This window comes from Lycium barbarum, chromosome 12, assembly GCF_019175385.1.
Source record: "Lycium barbarum isolate Lr01 chromosome 12, ASM1917538v2, whole genome shotgun sequence".
In the NCBI taxonomy this organism is placed as follows: domain Eukaryota; kingdom Viridiplantae; phylum Streptophyta; class Magnoliopsida; order Solanales; family Solanaceae; genus Lycium; species Lycium barbarum.
The window spans coordinates 84,220,411-84,238,656 of record NC_083348.1 but is presented as its reverse complement, the minus strand read 5'-3'; the positions used below and the strand labels follow the sequence as shown (position 1 = coordinate 84,238,656).

At 35.1% G+C, this 18,246-nt stretch overlaps 1 protein-coding gene across 7 annotated transcripts; it reads left to right on the top strand.

The window, feature by feature from the left end:
- The first annotated feature begins 5,571 nt into the window (after nucleotides 1-5,571).
- LOC132623247 (uncharacterized) lies at nucleotides 5,572-16,589 on the top strand. Of its 7 annotated transcripts, none has more exons than XR_009576174.1 (13): nucleotides 5,575-5,915; nucleotides 6,126-6,223; nucleotides 6,590-6,702; nucleotides 6,792-7,018; nucleotides 7,468-7,507; nucleotides 7,588-7,690; nucleotides 12,460-12,939; nucleotides 13,145-13,225; nucleotides 13,667-13,776; nucleotides 13,871-14,063; nucleotides 15,209-15,321; nucleotides 15,424-15,621; nucleotides 16,205-16,588. XR_009576174.1 is itself a non-coding variant. In XM_060337975.1 (7 exons), exons 1-7 carry the CDS (start codon nucleotides 5,890-5,892, stop codon nucleotides 8,243-8,245), a joined length of 630 nt encoding a protein of 209 aa, XP_060193958.1. In that variant the 5' UTR covers nucleotides 5,572-5,889; the 3' UTR covers nucleotides 8,246-12,452. The 7 variants fall into 7 exon arrangements, 1 of the variants encoding a protein (XP_060193958.1); XR_009576176.1 differs by having other exon boundaries at nucleotides 12,460-12,617; nucleotides 12,823-12,939; nucleotides 13,667-14,063; nucleotides 16,205-16,586; XR_009576175.1 differs by having other exon boundaries at nucleotides 12,460-12,693; nucleotides 12,823-12,939; nucleotides 13,667-14,063; nucleotides 16,205-16,586.
- The last annotated feature ends 1,657 nt before the right edge of the window (nucleotides 16,590-18,246 follow it).

Here is an 18,246-nt window from a genome sequence, read left to right as displayed (position 1 = left end):
AGATTGTCCTTTTAATCTCTGTTATTAGTAGTCACATAATTTCACGTAAAGGATAAATTTCTAAGTTATAGATTGAATATATGTTTTGACTTTCAGCTCGTAGACCGTAGCTTACAAATCGAAGTCAGTAGTGATCAGGGGCGGATTTAGAGGGTGGGAGGTGTTCACCTGAATACTCTTGGCAAAAAATCACAATGTATGTATAGGGTAGATTTTATGTGATTATGTACATATATTAACTTTCGAATACCCTGAACAAATGCAAAAAGTTAGCTCAAGTGGTCCAGTGTGTTCAAAATTGCCTCTAGCGTCCTAGGTTTGATTCCCAGAAACAACATTATTTTTTATTTTTAGCTTCTGTTGATTTTTTCCGAACTCCCTGAGTGAAAATCCTGATCCGCCACTAATAGTGATCAAGTAGCTATTTTACATTCTGCCATATTGAAGTTTGTTGAATCAAAATCATTTCATGCAGTCACAAGTCGTGGAAGAAAATAGATGTGAATCTTGTGCCAGTCTAATAATCTTTTTTATGTGCGGTGTGAGCGGTCTGAAATCATCTAGTTCTAGAGGTTCTTTTTGTCTGATAACTCATTGGGTCATTATTGAAAAGCTGTTTACCAGTTGTGATTATTTTGCCTATGAATCAACTGCCAACTTTTTCATAATAGTTTGAATTTACTGCAAATATTTAATGCGTAGCTTTTGTTTGTCCTTTAGGTTTCTAGCAGAGATTGGGTTTGTACATTGAACATCAAATGAAGGAAATAGGTTTAGCACCCAAAGATGAATATACAAGCAAGAAGACCAGTTGAAGCTTTTAAAATCAGATTTATCAGTACATGTAATGACCTTTCTCCCTTAAGATTACATTTTGCATGGTACAATCATGATGATTAAAAGCTCAACCTTGTCGGAAAAGCAACATAAGGGGCGACATAGATCCTTTGCTCAATCTTTTCCATCCTCGAGGTCCTGTAAAATGTTCCTGAACTGAACAGCTCTTTTAGTGTTCCTTCCGTTCCTTCTCTTTCGAGTTCCCTTTTTTCTGCTTAATGAAGCAGAAACACGAACAGCAGGGAAGCTGCAACAAGAATTTCATTTTTCTCTTCTTTAGGTAGTGATCTCAAATGTTAACAGAAAATCATTATGTACCTATGGGAACTGCATACCCTTGATCTGTACTCTTTTATTTATTTGTCCTGTGATTTTATTCCCTATTCCCTACAGATAAGAAGATGCTTTTCTTAGGAGTCATAAGTTACCAAGTTGAAGCATGCCCAAGGAAAAGTGGTTCCATTTGCTTTCCTTTCTTTGAAGGTATAAGATTTCTTTATGCTAACCCAAATTTATTTTAAACAATGCAAAAGCAACACTTCCCTTGTTAGCTACTTTCCTGAATTTTGCTTTGTGTCACCAGCAAAAGCTTCATTTCCCATCTAATGAAAAAGGAAAAGAGAGAGAAAAAAAAAAAAAAAGGTAGGCCACATTAACTAATGCAAATGTATCCTTTGGTTTTCATGTTGCCGGAAACTGTTTGGGCCTCTAAATTAGTGCCGAACATGGTTGCTTTCCTCATTTAATCTCAGCAAATCTTTTTTACAAAATTGGGGAGAAAGTCACTTTTAGGACTGCTGCTTAAAACATAGTCAGCATTTGCAATGTATTTAAATTGTAATCACTTCTTCGTCGCGCTGCTTCTTCTCCTCCTCCTGCTCCCTCTCTCACTCAACCATCCATCTCAATTGATGGTATCTTTTTCTTGGAAGTAACAGAATCAATTGAAAAAATAGTATATCTTCTTATGATTCTTCAAAAGAGTGTATATTTCAAACTTGATCATGTTGCTCAAAGAAAAAAAAAAAGATAATTATCTTACATGCAGAAGCTCGTTTGTGGAAAGGCAAATTGAAAAACCATTTTTTACAAAGTAGCAAGTGATGAAACAAGTACTATCAACCTGATTAATTGTCTTTCCAAGTATACAGTTGAGGTGACGCAAGGAGACACATCCTATTGCACATATAATAAAATTTGGTTGCCTCGATTGCGCATATAAATTGCTCTTACTAGAGTAAGAAGATGATCAACATAATTTAGAAAAAAGCAGTTGAATTTTACAGTTCAAACTTCATATGGTACGTATTGAAGTTCGATCTCCAATTCTAATTTTATGACTCTGGTCTAGAGTTTGAACTGCAAGAACGGAATATTTGAAGTTTGAACTTCAAGAACTGACCATCAAGACAATGTCATGTAATTTGAAGAAGTGCATTGTTGTACATCTTCTTAAGTAGTGGCTGTGTTCTAAATACCTTGCAAATGCTTGATTTGTTTTAAAGAATAACGCTAAAAGTGACTGTTGGTGCACTTACCCCATCTATTTTTAAAAAAAATTAACCATCAGATATCTAGAACCCACTAGTCCGACTGATTCGGAAGCCAAGTAGGCCCACTAAGAGGAAAAAATGCTTCCTATCGAGATGTTCTTCATTTTAGGAATCAAAGCGTCACCTTTGGTCAAGGGCGAAGGGCTCCCAAGCCTTGTAACCTCAATGAAAATCTGCTTTATGGTTAATGCATACTGTGACCTCTATGGAAAATCAAAACAATTTACGCTTGCCTTTTTGTACGATTTTATTAAAACGATTTGGAATGGTTCAGTATGTTCAGTCGACTTTTAAAAAACAACACCCCTATCCTGCATCACCATTACTGGAAAAAAAAAAGTTAGCCTTGAGTAAGAAAAAAATTATAGAGATGTAAAAAGAAAAATAACAACTCTTACACTGTTAGCTTTTGGTAGATCAATATTTGTCCAAACTTACACCGTGTCTTATGTGTCCAATCTTGGATGAGTAATCAATAAGAATGGGTCAAATGATTAAACCCAACTTGATCCATAAAAAATGGTTTAAAAATTGGCTGGGTGCCCCCAAATGGGCTCTTGGCTCTACATCTTGCAGAAATTATTTCTCAATTCTCTTACTAAAACATACTCCCTCCGTCTTAATTTATAATTTATGTGATATAGTTTGACTGAGTACCGAGTTTAAGAAATGAAGAAAAACTTTTGAATCTTGTAGTTTAGAACAAGCCAAAAATATTTGTGTGGTTATAAATCATCTCGTTAAGCGTAAAAGAAAAAGTTTAAAGTTAAATTGTTGTTAAATAATGAAATGCTTTTTGGAACCGACTAAAAAGAAAAGTGTATCACATAAATTGGGCCATTTTTCTCTGATCCAATTCGAAGATGTGGTATTGAATTCAAATTTTTTCACGGATTGTCCTTCATATGGACTGGTATTTAATTTTTACCCCTCAAATCGTTAGTCTTTAATTTTTGTCCCTGCTTCCCATTTAATGAAAATTGTGGGCCAAAATATCCTTATTCGCTGGTCTACAAAACTAGAGAAAACTTTGTCTTGCCTGACATAAGTTCTGTAGAAATGAAATTATCCGGCATAAGTTGTGTAGTAACTAATTCGTTTGGTATAAGTTTATAAAAACTTTGTCTTGTCCGATATAAGTTATGTAGAAATGAAGTTATGTCGGATAACTTAATTCGTACACAACTTATGCTGATGAAACTTTTCCTTGCAAAATTAGGTCATAGATAAGAGTAGGTAGGCTGATTTTTTTTTATTTTTTTTTTATCGATGTCAGGGTATTTTCGGCCATTTTTTGTTACTTATAGTGCCGAAGGACAAAAATTAAAGACCACCCCAAGTTGGGGGCATTCGTGCGAATTGCCCTTATTACACGGTTTGCCCTTCAAATAGATTGGTCTTTAATTTTTTCCCTTCAAATGGGGTGGTCTTTAATTTTTGCCCTTCTCGAACTTATGTCTAGTGGGGCATAAGTTCTTTAAGAGAGCTGACATAACTTGTGGACATTATGATGCTTAATTTATGTTATTGTGGACATAAGTTCAATTTTGAAGGGCAAAAATTAAAGATTAGCACAAAATAGAGTCAAAGTGCAACACCCCACTATTGAATTCGATAGGGCAATTTGCAAGAATGTCCTTGTTTTGGGGTGATCTTTAATTTTTGCCCATTGAATTGGTGGTCTTTAATTTTTGGCCTTCGTTAGAATCCTTGGTTTCGGGTTCGACCCTTGCTCAGTCAATTTTTTTTAAAAAAATCGAAAGGTAGAGTTTGGATTCGCAAGACAGAGATTTGCATGCAAATCTCTGCAAAACTTCGCCTCAGGTAGAATTTTGCTATAGAATTTGAAACTCTCCCTTAAGGTAGAGTTTGAGTCGGGTAGAGTTTTGAGGCAAACTCTACCTTAAGGTAGAGTTCTGGCTTCAGGCATGTCAAAACTCTGTTTGCCTTATACATGAATGCAAAACTCTGCCTGTAGGCAGAGTTTTGCATGTGAGGCAGAGTTTGCAGGGCAAAACTTTACCTGCAGGGAGAGTTTTACATTCAAAATTCTGCCTGCATGCAAAACTCTACCTTGCGAATCCAAACCTCTGCTTTGTGAAATTTCTTTCTTTTTTATTTTTTACTGAAATGGAATTCGAACCTAGAATCTTAGAGTATTTGGCGAAGGATAAAAATTAAAGACCGCCAATTTGAGGGGTAAAAATTAAGGACTAGTGCTTTTTAAGGGCAATCCGCACAAAAAAATGAATTCGATAGGGGTGGTTATCTTCTGACCCGTACTCGATTATTGACTCTCCGGTGACAATTAACCCCCCCCACATACTTTCAACGAATTGGGTCATGACTAGTAATTTTACTGCATTTTTGGCCTATCTTTTGACACCCAACTTTAAAATGTTATTATAAGTTTTAAAAACTAAAAATTCGAGCATTGCTCATATATATATATATATATTTATTGCTCATTAACCTTTTGACTCTAGCTTACCATTATTTAAAGTCTTGGATAGTTGATGCTTCTTCAACAGAAATATTTTTACTAACTAACTAACCACCCACATTTGTCTAAGTTCATACATGTATGATGGAGCTGATGAAGTCGTGGGAATGAATCTCATAAAGTTTAGTAGGCAATCCAATAACTTAATTAAAAATGGTATCTAGTTAACAATAATTTAATTTCTTACCTAAGCTATATCATCTTATCAAGTCTTTGCCGTTGCAAGTTTTTTTGGCAATAAGAGTTACATAATCTCAATACTCCGACTTTTATTGAAATACTTCCCATTTTTTGATAAATATCTTTTTCGGAGATTAAGTAGTGGAATTTTAAAAAAACTGTTTGACCTTAAAAAATGACTGATAATAACAATTAAATCAATACATGGTAAGCAGTTAGCAACAATCAAATTCAATTCTAAATTAGATTACATAATCTTAAAAGTATTTCAGACTTATTCAACACCGTTACACTTTTTTTAACTTATTGATACCTCCTTTTTCGTTCTTTCCTTTTAAAATTTAATTACTTTAATAATTTTACTGATTATATGGTTCGGTTAACAAAAGTTTATTTCAACCTCCCAACCCCACCCCAGAAACAACATTGAAAAAAATAGAGGCTTTTCACCTGAAATAACAAAAAGAAAGAAAAAGGGTAAAAAATAAATAATAAAAGAAGTTAAGAGTTAAATAAATATGAGAGAAAATAAAATGAAAAGGGAGAACAAATTTTATCTTCTCCCTTTAAATCCAATATATATATAATTTTCTTTTTTATTTTCTTTCACTTTTGCAGTATTGTCACTTACTATACTTCCTTTACAAAGTTTCCATCTTTCATTTCCACCACCTCATTCTCAATTCTACTCTCACTTTCTCTGCATTCTTCTTTGTGTAATCCAAGTGGGATTTTGGTTCTTGAGATTCTTTTCTTGCTCAAATCTTCTTTCCTTTCTCTTTTCTGTGGTTAATTAAGTCTTTGCTTTTGGTGATCATGGCCAATTTGAAGGCTCAACGCTTGTAAGTTTTTACGTATTAGATCGCCAGTTATTTTGTAGCAAAAGCTACTAGGCCTCAGTGTTATTTTATACTAACATTTTTAATGATTGATACACTTGATAATATGTGCTTGTCTACTTTTCTTTTGATTTTGGTTGCATGCGATTTCCCCCCTCTGTTTGACTGTTTTTAATCATGCTTTTCTGTTTATTTGTTTGTGTTTTTTTCCAGACTTGAACTTGCCATTCTCGATTACATGTCTAAAAGAGGTTACCATCAGATTCGTGAGGCATTCTCCCCCGGAGTTCCTGCTAACCAAAATCCTTTTGGTAAGTAACTCGTTTTAATGAATCTATTCTTTTAATTAGTGGCTAAAAGCTGTTAAGATATGTGTTTTAGTAATGATTTTTGTTTACCTGAAAGGGTCGTAAAATTCTTATGCTTAATTAGTTTGGTAATTATTGGATATGACCAAATGGTGGATTGCTGATCATGTTGTTCTTGAAATTTAGTTAATGGGTTGAGTCATTCTCTTTGATTGATGTGGTACATTGTAGTTACCTAATGTTGGATGTTTTTACTGGATTAACCGTCCTTTACTATTCTTGGAGAGATATATTTAATGGAGTTGAAGTGATATGATAATGTGATATGGAGCTTTGGAGTAATGGTTTTGATTTTGTGGTTCGTTTCAGCTATCAATTTTCCTCATGAAGCATTTCTACAAGAGTTTTGGGGTAAATTTTATGAAGCATACAGCTCTAGGTTCCCTGATGACCCTGTATTTGCTGCTGAATCCTTTGATAAGGTGTTACTTATGGACCTTTTCTATGCCTTGTTCATATTTAACTGATATGAAATAATTGCTAACTAAATGCTTGATTTCTACATGCTCAGGTTGCACAGACTCTGGAAGACATTGTGGCTAATCAATCCTTTGCTTCTGATCATACAGGGTTAAACATCTCTAATGTGATGCCATCACCTGTGGTGGAATCCAGCGGTCCTGATCTTATGGACGATGCTAGGATTTCAGATTTGATGCCAAGAGACATGCCACCAATCTTACAGTCTCTTGAGATGAATGAAATGGATGGCATGCTTCCATTTGCTAGCAATGCTGGGTAATAGCATGTTATGTTTATTGCTAAACTGTTTATTTTTGCCACATTTGGATCTATTTTACAATGTCTGCCTAGTCAGTTCAATGAGGATAAAGGTTGACCGCTTGACGCGGTGTGGATATTGTTCTCCTTAATTGGTCTGCTATCATTTTCTTAAGCGGCTGAGGCAACAAAAGAAGATTGGCCAAAATCGCGTTCTTATTCTGTCTGTGTATTGCCATTGACCTTCTGATATATGAGATGCCAAGACGTTCTTGCAAAACTTGGGTATTAAGACATGCTCTTTAGTCTAGTAACTAGAACCAATTGCTTGGCCTGTAATATGAGATAAATTTTTCACATTATCTTGATAATCAAAGCATGTTCTGTATCTGAAACCATTACTTTGGTTGTTGAGTTTGCGTATCAGAATCTTCTAATTCTGTATGTTGTATGTTCATGTCCTTCAGCTATCAAATGCCAATTGTTCCTCCAGAGTGGAATGCAAGAGTAAGTTTACATTTCCCCACATTTGCAAGCTTTTTAATAAATAATTAGTTGAAAATAATTGATAAGTTTTTTCTTTCCAGGATGACAGGCATGCCATTAACTTGGGAGGTCCTACGCAAATGGAACCAAATATCCATGCCCCTGCAACCGCTTTGCCTGCTTCACCAGAACTTTCTGATGCGGGTTTGTTCATAATTTAGCTTTAAATATTTTGCATTTAGTTTGTATAAGTTTTTGTCTTTTGCATTGGTATTTGGTAACGTTGGCTGTTTGAACATTAAGATAATCTGCTATTACTTTTAGCATAAACAATCCATTAGAAGGATAAATGTGCATATATTGAGGGAGACTGGCTCACTTTTAATGTGTAGCAGATTATAAATCCCTTTTATTTTGGCATATTGTTTATGCTTACCATAAACATCAAAATAGTATTTCTGGGCTCCATTTCATTCTCGAGCTTAAAGGGAATATGATCAGCATCCCAGTATATATAACTCATCACTTGGTCATTTTCGACTTGAAAAGAAAAATTGCATTGTTGAAAGATGCACATGTAATCAGATTAAGAATGTTCAATTTTTGCTGATATATGAAAACATTAACTAGGTTTTGTTGATCTACTTGTTAGCTATCAGTCCCTCGAGGACAAATTAATTTTTCCTATGTTTTAGTAGGAAACTAATAACAGATGCTCTGCTGCTCTTGTTATCAGGCTCTTCAACCAACTGCTCTTGAATGCATCAAACTCTCCATCCAAATAAAGATGTTGATATTTTGAGAAAGCTACTACCTAGTTAGTTACTATATTTGGGAAATAAAGTCGTGCGAAGAGAGAGGGATCACCTATATTCTTGAAAATGTTGAAGAGGCATGAATAATCTGTTATAATACTGAGTGAGCCTTTGATGCTTTTGTAATACCAGCTTTATCCATGAGTACCCCCTGAGTGTATTGTGTTGAATAACTTCTGATACAAACATTTCAAAAGGTATTAAAGGAGTATCCAATGATAGTGATTGCTTTCTCCCAAATTATTAAATGCTTGTTGCTATTTTCTGAATCAAATAGAGATTTGGGAGAAAAAGCGCGTCTTTTGATAAGGAGGAGAATTACTCCTCAAGAAGTTGTTTGCTTTTGCGATTGGTGGAAAAAGGACACAATACTATTGCAGTGCTTAGGTCAAAGCGTACCACAACCATTTAGATGTGGTCTTGTGTATCTAGCTTTTACCCGTAAAGCAATGGTACATTGGTGGAACCAACAAAACCTTATCAGCAGAGAGAAAACGGAAGCACCTAAATGGGAAGCTTGGTGCGGTCTCATGATATCTCATATATAGAGCAACAAGAATGGTTTAAGAACTGCTGAAAACTTCTCAACTCTTTTTTTGAAATAACCGTGATGTCAGGGTCAGCGTGTGCACACCTTGACTAATTTCACAGTGTACCTGCTACCTCCTGAGACTTCTCAACCTAGGACCTGATTTTTATGTCGTTTAGCTACAACCAATCCAAAAGGAAACTCCTACCATAAAATCAGTTCTTCATATCTATGTTGCTCGGACCCTTCACTTTTGCTGCCGTACCCGTGTCCGACACGACACAACACCGACGCCGGATTCGTGTCGGATCTGGTCAAACGACATTAGACACTTTGACCAAATCCATGGACCAATCTGAGAAAAAATTTGAGGCTAAATTGAAAGAAACGGAAAGCTCTTGAAGAGTGGACACTTATTGTATCTAGAAGAGTTTCAAGTTAATTAAAAATTAAAATTTAATTATAAATGAAACATAACTATAAAAAATTATTTTTGTTTTTTATTTCTAGGCATAGATTTAGTTATTTTTCTTATAATTTTGAATTATTTTAGCCGAATCCCTGCACCCGTATCCGCACCTAGATCCGTACCCCCGAATCTTAAAATTTAGATTATGCTGAATCCGACCTCTAGATCCGTACCCGTATCCGACACTTGACACCGAGTCCTAGCAACATAGCTTCATATCATGTCAGGTAGCTGATCTCTCTTCCAAACAAGCTCAGATAATGAAGCTCAGCTTGAAGCCATCATAAAGTGTCTAAAAGTCTTCGTCCTTAACCTTGATCAAGTGCTACATTTTTCTCAAAGTATTTTCAAGTCAAGGTAACTTATGTCAAAGTTCTCGTTTGTGAGATTTTTTAATCGAGGTCCTTCTGATTTCACCAAGGTCCAATCAGACGTTCAAAGTGCGTGTACGACTCTACTGGTTGTCACTGTGGAGAAATACATATATAAATGTCCTGTTAGGAATTCCTTCTCTTTCCCTTTTAACCATTTTAAAAAGTGTGAAATATTAATGGAGTACATACTAAAGCGGAAACCTTTTGTATTTTCCTCTTATACAAGTCTGAATAAATTTGCTCAACCAGTAAAGGCTTAAATATAAAGTTATTCTGTATTGAAAAGGTAATTGCATCTTCTCCTACAAATCTTGCGACAACCATTGTATTGGATCAATAAAGAGATAATGGATTTTCAAGTGCTATTATTGTGATTAGTGTTTCCGAGATTGTATTTCAAGAAAATGGTCATAAAAGAACTTTTCTATCGCGCTCAGATAGCACTATGCTCCCTTGTGATATTCATTTGGATTACTTGTGACTCACAAATTTTATTCACAAGTCTCCAATCGTGCTCTTTAGCATGAATCCAACCTTTTCGAGGTAGTCATAAAATGAGGGATCCCATTATGGGCGATTTGACACTTAGATGCAGCACAAGGTGTCCTCAAAATATCAACTCCTTGCTCATAACTAAAAGATCCTGAACATTGGCATTCACTGCGTAGCTTCATAGGCTTTTCTCATTCATCTTAAAAGATCGTTTATCCTACCATCAATCTAAAACTTCTGTTCTAAAAAAGTGGCCTACTTTCTACTTTAGTTTGTTTCAAATTACCTTGAACCCGTTGCTTTACATGTAAAGTAAGTTTCTTGTTCTTGTAAAATTGAAGTAAGCTAACAATGCTTCACATTGTTTTTAAAATGATTTGGTGTCTTATCTACTTCTTCACATTTCAAAGTGTTTTTTCTTTCAACTTTTCTCTAGTGGTCTTAATATGGTAATCATTCAAATATTTTAGTCTTACTAACCACGCTCTAGGCACTTTCGAACCGAACTATGTAGCTGCGTCAGCTTTGTTGAGAATTTAATTATGTAAATAAAATTATGCTCCCTCTAACAACTTAAGCTTTTAGATGAGATGGTCACACACTTTAACATAGGTCTTGGGATCGAGTCTCAAAAAGAATTTTCACGTGCTTGGCCCATGAAAAAATAATAGGCCCGCACATGAGGGTGTATGTTGAGAAGATAATTAAATAAATAAAAGTATACTCTCTCTAGCAACTTAAGCTTTAAGATGAGATATGGTCACACATTTTAACAAGCTTGAATGTGCCTAAATAGCTTTTTTCCTTCTCCTAGGAATCCTAACCTGGAATGCAAGCTCAAGGAAGTGATAAACGTTATGAGGGCTTGGGAATAGGGAGGAGAAGTTTGTAGGTTGGAACTTATTAGATCATGTACTGATCTTAAAGTATAGAATTTATAAATGTGGCTTGCATGGCTCTAAGGTGGCTCTTGTTACTTAGTTATCAGATAACACTTAGCTGTTCAACTAATTAGGGATATTAAGTGAAACACGTTTGTTCGAACATACAACTCAAAACTTGCTCAACCTTAGCTTGTTTATTTAACAATTCAGGCATGTGTAACCTTTAGGCCGACTCATGTTCTTGAAGATTATTATTTTGACATAAGTATAAAGTGTACTAAGAGTTTTCTTTAGTATCCACTTATAGCAAATAAAAATCATTATATATTTATTAATATGAAGTTTTTTCCTGATTGGGTTCTAAGATATAAGTTTATTATACTATATGTGTATGTGTGTGTGAGTTTAGTTTGAGCTTGAACTCGAGTTCAAGGTTGTTAATTCACGTGTTACTATATTGAGTCGTGCGTGAACTTGTATATATTCGAATTGATCTCTACTCCAATTTGAAGCTGATATTTGAGCTTGAGTTTGAACTCAACATTATCTACTAACTCAAGGATGAACAACTGAGCCCGGCTTGATCAAACTACACCTGTTATATCTATCGCTGACACCCATTCCCTCAGTGATTAAGCCAATGGCTACTGAGCGATTACCTTTAGTAAAATCTTTACAACTTAGATTATATATGACACACTTCCCCATTTGGGTATAGATGCATGTTGCAGGCTGAAGTAAGAAAAGGATGAACATACGGCAGCTTAGGAATAAGATCCACCAAAAAAAGTATGCAACAGAGGCATTCAGTAAAGTTTTTAAAATAGAACTTTGATACAATGCACTTCCCCTTCACATCTTTTTATCTTTTGGTTTTTGAAGATGATACTCTGTATGTGCAATTAATTTCCAATGACTTGCTGACCAAGATTTAATCACTGTGATTTCTTAGTTCTAGTTCCAGTTTCATTTTGAAGTTCAATTCATTATCAATTGTAAGCTGTCACAGCAAGAGACACTAGGCAAACTAACATGGAAGGAAGTATGATATAAACAGACAATTTTTAAGACTTAGATTCAGCTAAATAATCATGTTCTCTTCAGAATAATCACAATGAGAAGTTCCTGCAGTGATCATATAGATGATGTTTCAAATACTTTTAACGATAGATTGTAGGATGCGCCCAAGTAGATCAGAATTGACGCTTAATCGTTGTTGATATGTAGTACAATGTTCCATCAGGTTAGTAGATCTGTTGGCATTTTTGTGTACTTTTAGATCTCCTTATCTTTCTTTTCTAGATTTTCAATTTCCTTTTGATCTTGTTTTTGCATTGTACCTGTAGATCTCTTTATCTTTCTTCTTAAAATTATAAATTTCCTTTTGATCTTCTTTTTTCGTACCTGCAGGGAACAACGGATATCTCCAACTATCTATTGCGAGTACCTTGAACTTTTGCATCACTAGAAACATATAGTCCATTATGTCTTGTTCATTCCTTTCATATTCAACCCAGGGAGCTGGCTCAATTTCCCCTGCCATTAGTCATCAAGTTGTACATCCCAGTGTAATGGTGCCAACTCAAAAGGAACAGTTTCTGACAACTACATGTAGCAGAAAGAAAAAAAGGCAAAAAATTCAAAGTATTTGCATAGTCGAGCAATCAAATGATTGAGGGACAAAATATAGGCTATCCTACTATACTGATGTGATCGAGATCTTTTTTCCTGCCTTACTTTATCTTCTTTTTTTCTTCTTCTGGCATTGAACAGATGGTTGGTGATACAAATCAAAGAACCCCAGCGAATTTACCAGCAGACCAGCAAACAATAGCCCCAATGGGAGGAATTATGAGAAGTTCTAGAAAGCCATCGAGTTCTCAGGAATCTGTAAGATCTTTTTTCTGCATCTACTTCTTAAAGCCCTTCATCTACTTCTATGACAGACATCATCGTTTTAGGGGATTGGACTTCCCCTTCTTAGTTTGTTCTTGTCTCTGTCACCTTTATAGTCACTTGGTGGAAGAATGTGTATGGAATGTCTATATGGTCTTCATCTACTTTATTCTTGCTCATTTATTTTCCTGAATCGTAGGTTGAGAAAGAGATAGCTACTGTCGCTGCTATTGCAAAGGACAAAACTAAAAGCTACTTCCCCCAAGGAGATGCTGGTCTGGTTAGTTCAAGTAACTCAATCGATGCATTGAGGAAAAGAGCTGAATAGAAAGGCAGGTGAAAACAAGCGTAACGGTTCCTAAGAAAATTAATATTAAAAAGGTGGCAATCTAGATAATTGACAGTTGACAGAATTAGTTAATCCTCCATAAGGTAGGTTGTGCGTCTAATGCTGTGAATAATGTTACCCCAAGAAAACCCAATCATGTTGGTTTTATTAGCATTATACCCTGCTTCATTCTAAAACAAAAATTCTGCAAGATCTTACATTTGTTCAGTATAGCTGTTTCTTAAAACGAAAGAAAAAGAAGAAAAGAATGTGGTGTCACATCTAGATTTTAAGATTAAACACTATAGCTTCTGACTTTGTCAGGCTCTAACCTTGATGGATAAATTGCTAGTTATCGGCTCAAAGCATAATTGACTTCATATTGCTGTGCAGGTATCACTTTTAAAGAGATTCATAACATTCGCGCAACAAATAGCAAGCTCCTGTGTTGCCACTTTAATTCACAAGGAGAGTTGTTGGCTACTGCTGGACACGACAGGAAGGTTTTTCTTATTAATTTTCAACAGGATTCTAGTTGGTCATATGCTTATCTCAACTTCTCCTGTTGATGAACTTGTTACTGCGATCTATGTTTAGGTTCTGATTTGGGATTTGAGAAATAACAATGTTAATAGTGGACAAGGTCATGCTCATCACGTTACAGATGTCCGTTTTAGACCAAACTCAACGGTGTTTGCAACAGCTTCCTTAGATAGAACTATGACCAAACTCAACCGTGTTTGCAACAGCTTCCTTAGATAGAACTATGAAGATATGGGATGCAACCAAGGTACTACCTCTATTTGCCATTGCAGATCCTTGATAGAATGAGTCTTTCAGTTACTTTTCTTTTATGTTGTAATGTCTCAGAAATGGCAGTCAGCACAGTGTCAAATCACCAGGTTATGTATTCACTAGTTCTATGATTTCGTTGTTCTTGCTCCACATTATTTCTTCTGATTTCAGTGTTAATATTATCCTGATTCTTTTGCTTGTACTTAGACCAGATCATATATTTTTTTAGCTGCTCAGACAATTGCCAATGTGGCATTTATTGCCACATTCTTCATATCTGTAGTGAGGGTGCTCAAAAGATTTATTCGCAATTATATCAAATATCAGCATCATCGTGTTATGCTGTCTATAATACATTTCATTTGAGTCAATAGTTGAGGGACTTGCTGTTACCAAAACATCTTATGCTGTCTGTAGACCTTCAGAATCTTTGTTCTTTTCTTCTGATTATCAGGATTTTTCATAAATGATAATCTCTTACCTCTTGAGTCTATTACAACCATGATCTATACGTATGTCACCATTTTGTCATAATCCAGCCAAGCAACCCTTTCCAAAACCTTGTCGGGCATTATGAGCAAGTGATGTCAATAGATTTTCATCCAAAAGTGGGTCTCATCAGTTCTTGTGATAGCAATGATGAGATTAGACTGTGGGATATCAGTGGGGGTGATTGCAAACTCATTCTTAAGCTTGGTCTCTCTATTTCCTTCCTTTTTTAAGCTGTTGATAAAGAGTTATCTCTATTTGACATACGAAGGCTCCATAATTTGATAGTTAGTGCTTTTTCTGTTTCCATTTTAATTTGGAGATTACTTAATTACCTGATTCTAAATCATTGTTGAATCTGTTTTTTCCTGAATTCCTGCGTTTGATTGTAGGAAATGTTTTTCTTATTATTCTTTATTCTTCATTCCAAGCAATTCAAGGTTTTCTAGATCAGTAGTCGGTCATCATGTGAATGCACATTTAAATAAATAGTTTAGGAAATAAAAGGGTTTCATAATGTTATTTAAACCAACATCCATATCACATTCTGTAACACATAGTAAAATGTTCTTAAAACATAGTGGTTTATAGAGAATTATCTATTATTCATTCACGAAAAATTGTATTGATTAGCTCTTGGTACAAATGCAGGGAGGTAGCAAGTTAGATTTCAACCTCAACTTGGGGACTTTTTGGCAAGTTCTACCAGCAATATTATAAATATCTTTGACGTCGAGACTAACAACATCCAAAAGAAGTTACAAGTAAGATGCTTATTCTTGATCATTGGTCCAGCTTGTTTCAAATTTCTTATTTGTTGCATTACTATATCATATCAGTGTGGTTCTGTTTTGTTTGATTTATAGGGACAAGTCAAAGATGTTCGTTCAATCTGTTTGGATATGAATGGGAATTACCTTGCATCCGTGTGCAAAGATAGTGCACGAATGTGGTCTATTAGCGACGGAAAATGTCTACATGAACTATGCTCCAGTGGCAATAAGTTCCAGTCATGCACTTTCCACCCTGGGTACGTTCAAGTGTTGGTGATTGGTTCTGATAAGGTATTGCTTAACACAATTTGGACATTTTTTGCTGAAGCTTTGAACTCAAAGATAAGTTCTTTGTAACTTGACTCGATTAATGTCTCCATATATATGCAAACCAACAAATTAATCTTAGGATTCTTAGATATTGAATACCATCTTGAAAAAGAAAAAAAATAAACAAAGAACTCTCTTTGGCAGCCAAAGCTATGAAAATGAAAAGGAATAATATGAGGGTAAGAATATGCGACTGTCTGCAATTTTGGGTTCTGGTGTCACAATGATATGTCTTAGAGTGCACATTTTGGTATGAGGTTTGCTTCCGACGGTACCGTTGTTTTTCTTACTATTTTTTATGTCAATAAAGAAAATGTTGATTGCATATTCATTATATCTAAACATTTTGCTTTCCTGCTCATGTAAGATCATTCTGCGGTGCTTAATGACTTCTCTGTTGAGGGCAATTCAGGAATATTATATCTCCAAACTGAGTAGTTGGGTCAAATGAAATAGTTCATATTTAAAGTTTATTTCACATAAATAGTCCTTGATTTTTCTCTCTTTTCCTCCTTCATCTGATACCTGTCGAATGTTGTTGCAGTTCTTGGAGCTGTGGAATCCAAACTTCCAGAGCAACATAACTTGGTCATATAGTGCACATGCTGGTGTAATTTCTTCATTAGCAGATTCACATTCGAAAGGAATCATAGCTTCAGTGAGTCATCACTAGTGCATCAAGACATGGATATCTGAATTCTTTCTTTCTTCTTTTTGGTCAAGATACAACTGTCATTCTTTCTTCTTTCTCTTATCCAAACTACATCAATATCTGAATGAACCACAGTTTACATCCACCATTTCACTAACAACTAACAAGGGTGCATTTGGACATATATTGTTCTAACTGCACTTCTTTCTGAGGTTGGAACACCCCCCCCCCCCCCCCCTTTTTTTGGCTTTCAACTAATTTTATTTGTAGATTTTACCATCATTGTTTAAGAAAGATAAAGAGGAAGTTCATAATCTGATTTGGTATTTTTATCTTTTTGCTTTGATATTATATTAATTGTAACTGTTTTTTTTTTGCAATTTTGATCTCAGGAGTTTCCTGCTAATTACACTATTAAAAAATTTCTATTTTCCCGCCGAAAAATGTCTAGTGGTTATTTCCAACTGAATGTCGATGGAAAAAACCTAAATAGTAGTGTTTTCACACGGAAAATTAGGAAATTTCTTAACGTTTCAATGGGAACCTATTTCCCATGCACTTTCCTAGTGAGCTGGTTCGGTGGGAATGAGGTGGGAAAATTATGTTTCATGGCACAAATTTCTCACTGAATGTCGGTGGGAAAAACCTATTTCTAGTAGTGTTAGACATCATGGAAAACATTCTTTAAAAAATATATGTAACAAGCGGTATTTACTTCAACTAATTTGTGTTCGAAATTTCAGAAACAAGGAAAATAAGTTTTTATGGGTGCATAAAAAATACATTAAACAAGTGACGAGTCTTTAATATTTGATTGGTTTTTTAACAATCTTTATTCACGAAATTTTAGTTGAATTTTATGGGTGTTCCAACTGAAAAGGTTTCTAATCAATTTTCTTCGATTTTTTGTGGATTTGTCGCATGGTTTGGGATGTGATTTTCTCAAATAGTTGAATATACTTGATGAATTGTTCTTCAAAATAGACTAATAGAAGTTTGCCGAACCGAGAAAGGAAAGAAAAAAATGGATTTTTTTTTGGTAGAAAATAATGTTACAGTCTCTTGGTCACTTTCTTTTAATTGTATGCTTCAAAATGGTATGGTTAGAACAAGTTTGTGAAAGATGTTGAATTGGGTTGCAGATCCTCTTTATGAGCGACTAATAATCAGGAAGTCATGTTTAATTAAATGGGCGGTCTGATCAATACATTGGCGTTCGTAATGTAATTCACATTGGATTAACACCTGAACCAATATCATACAATGCCAAATAGCTTGTTATATAGCCTTCGATAGTACACCATTAGTGTTAGGGAGAGTTTTAAGCCAAAAAATAACATTGAGGGTATTTTTGATTCGGAGGCCTTTTTTAGCAATATGCAATAGGTTAGGGACATTTTTAAGCCAAAAGATAATGTCGAGGGCACTTTTGATCCAATAGATGGGAGCAAGGTATTTTTGAACAAAATTCAATAGGTTAGGGACATTTTTAGCCCTTTTCTTTTTTTAATATAACCATGGTATCTGAAACCTATTGGCCCAACTAATCCAGATTCACGTTGCATAGGACCATTTAAGGGGGAAGCACTCCTTATCATGGTTTGTCATTCGCGAATGCGAGATATGCAGTTAAGTGTAGTGGGATTTCATCCATACTGCACCGGGCAATTCGCTTCTTTTGGGGTGGTCTTTAAATTTTGCCCCTCATATTTAAAATCTTTAAATTTTGCCCTTCGCTAAATCCCATGGGTTTCAGGTTCGAACCCCCACACAGTCAAAAAAAAATTTAAAAAAAATCGCAAAACAGAGTTTAAATTTCGGTATGCCCCCATCGGCATACACTTGTGAAGGAATTAGCAAAGTTATGCCGGACCCGGCATACTTATGCCTTATGGGCAGACTTGGCATAAGTATGCCGGTTCCGGCATAACTTT

Excerpts from the sequence above, each read along its gene's own strand:
- LOC132623247 (XM_060337975.1), top strand. The coding sequence starts at position 5,890 with ATGGCCAATTTGAAGGCTCAACGCTT. Across the intron at positions 6,703-6,791 it reads CTGCTGAATCCTTTGATAAG|GTTGCACAGACTCTGGAAGA; the intron begins GTGTTACTTATG and ends CTACATGCTCAG. Across the intron at positions 7,019-7,467 it reads CCATTTGCTAGCAATGCTGG|CTATCAAATGCCAATTGTTC; the intron begins GTAATAGCATGT and ends CATGTCCTTCAG.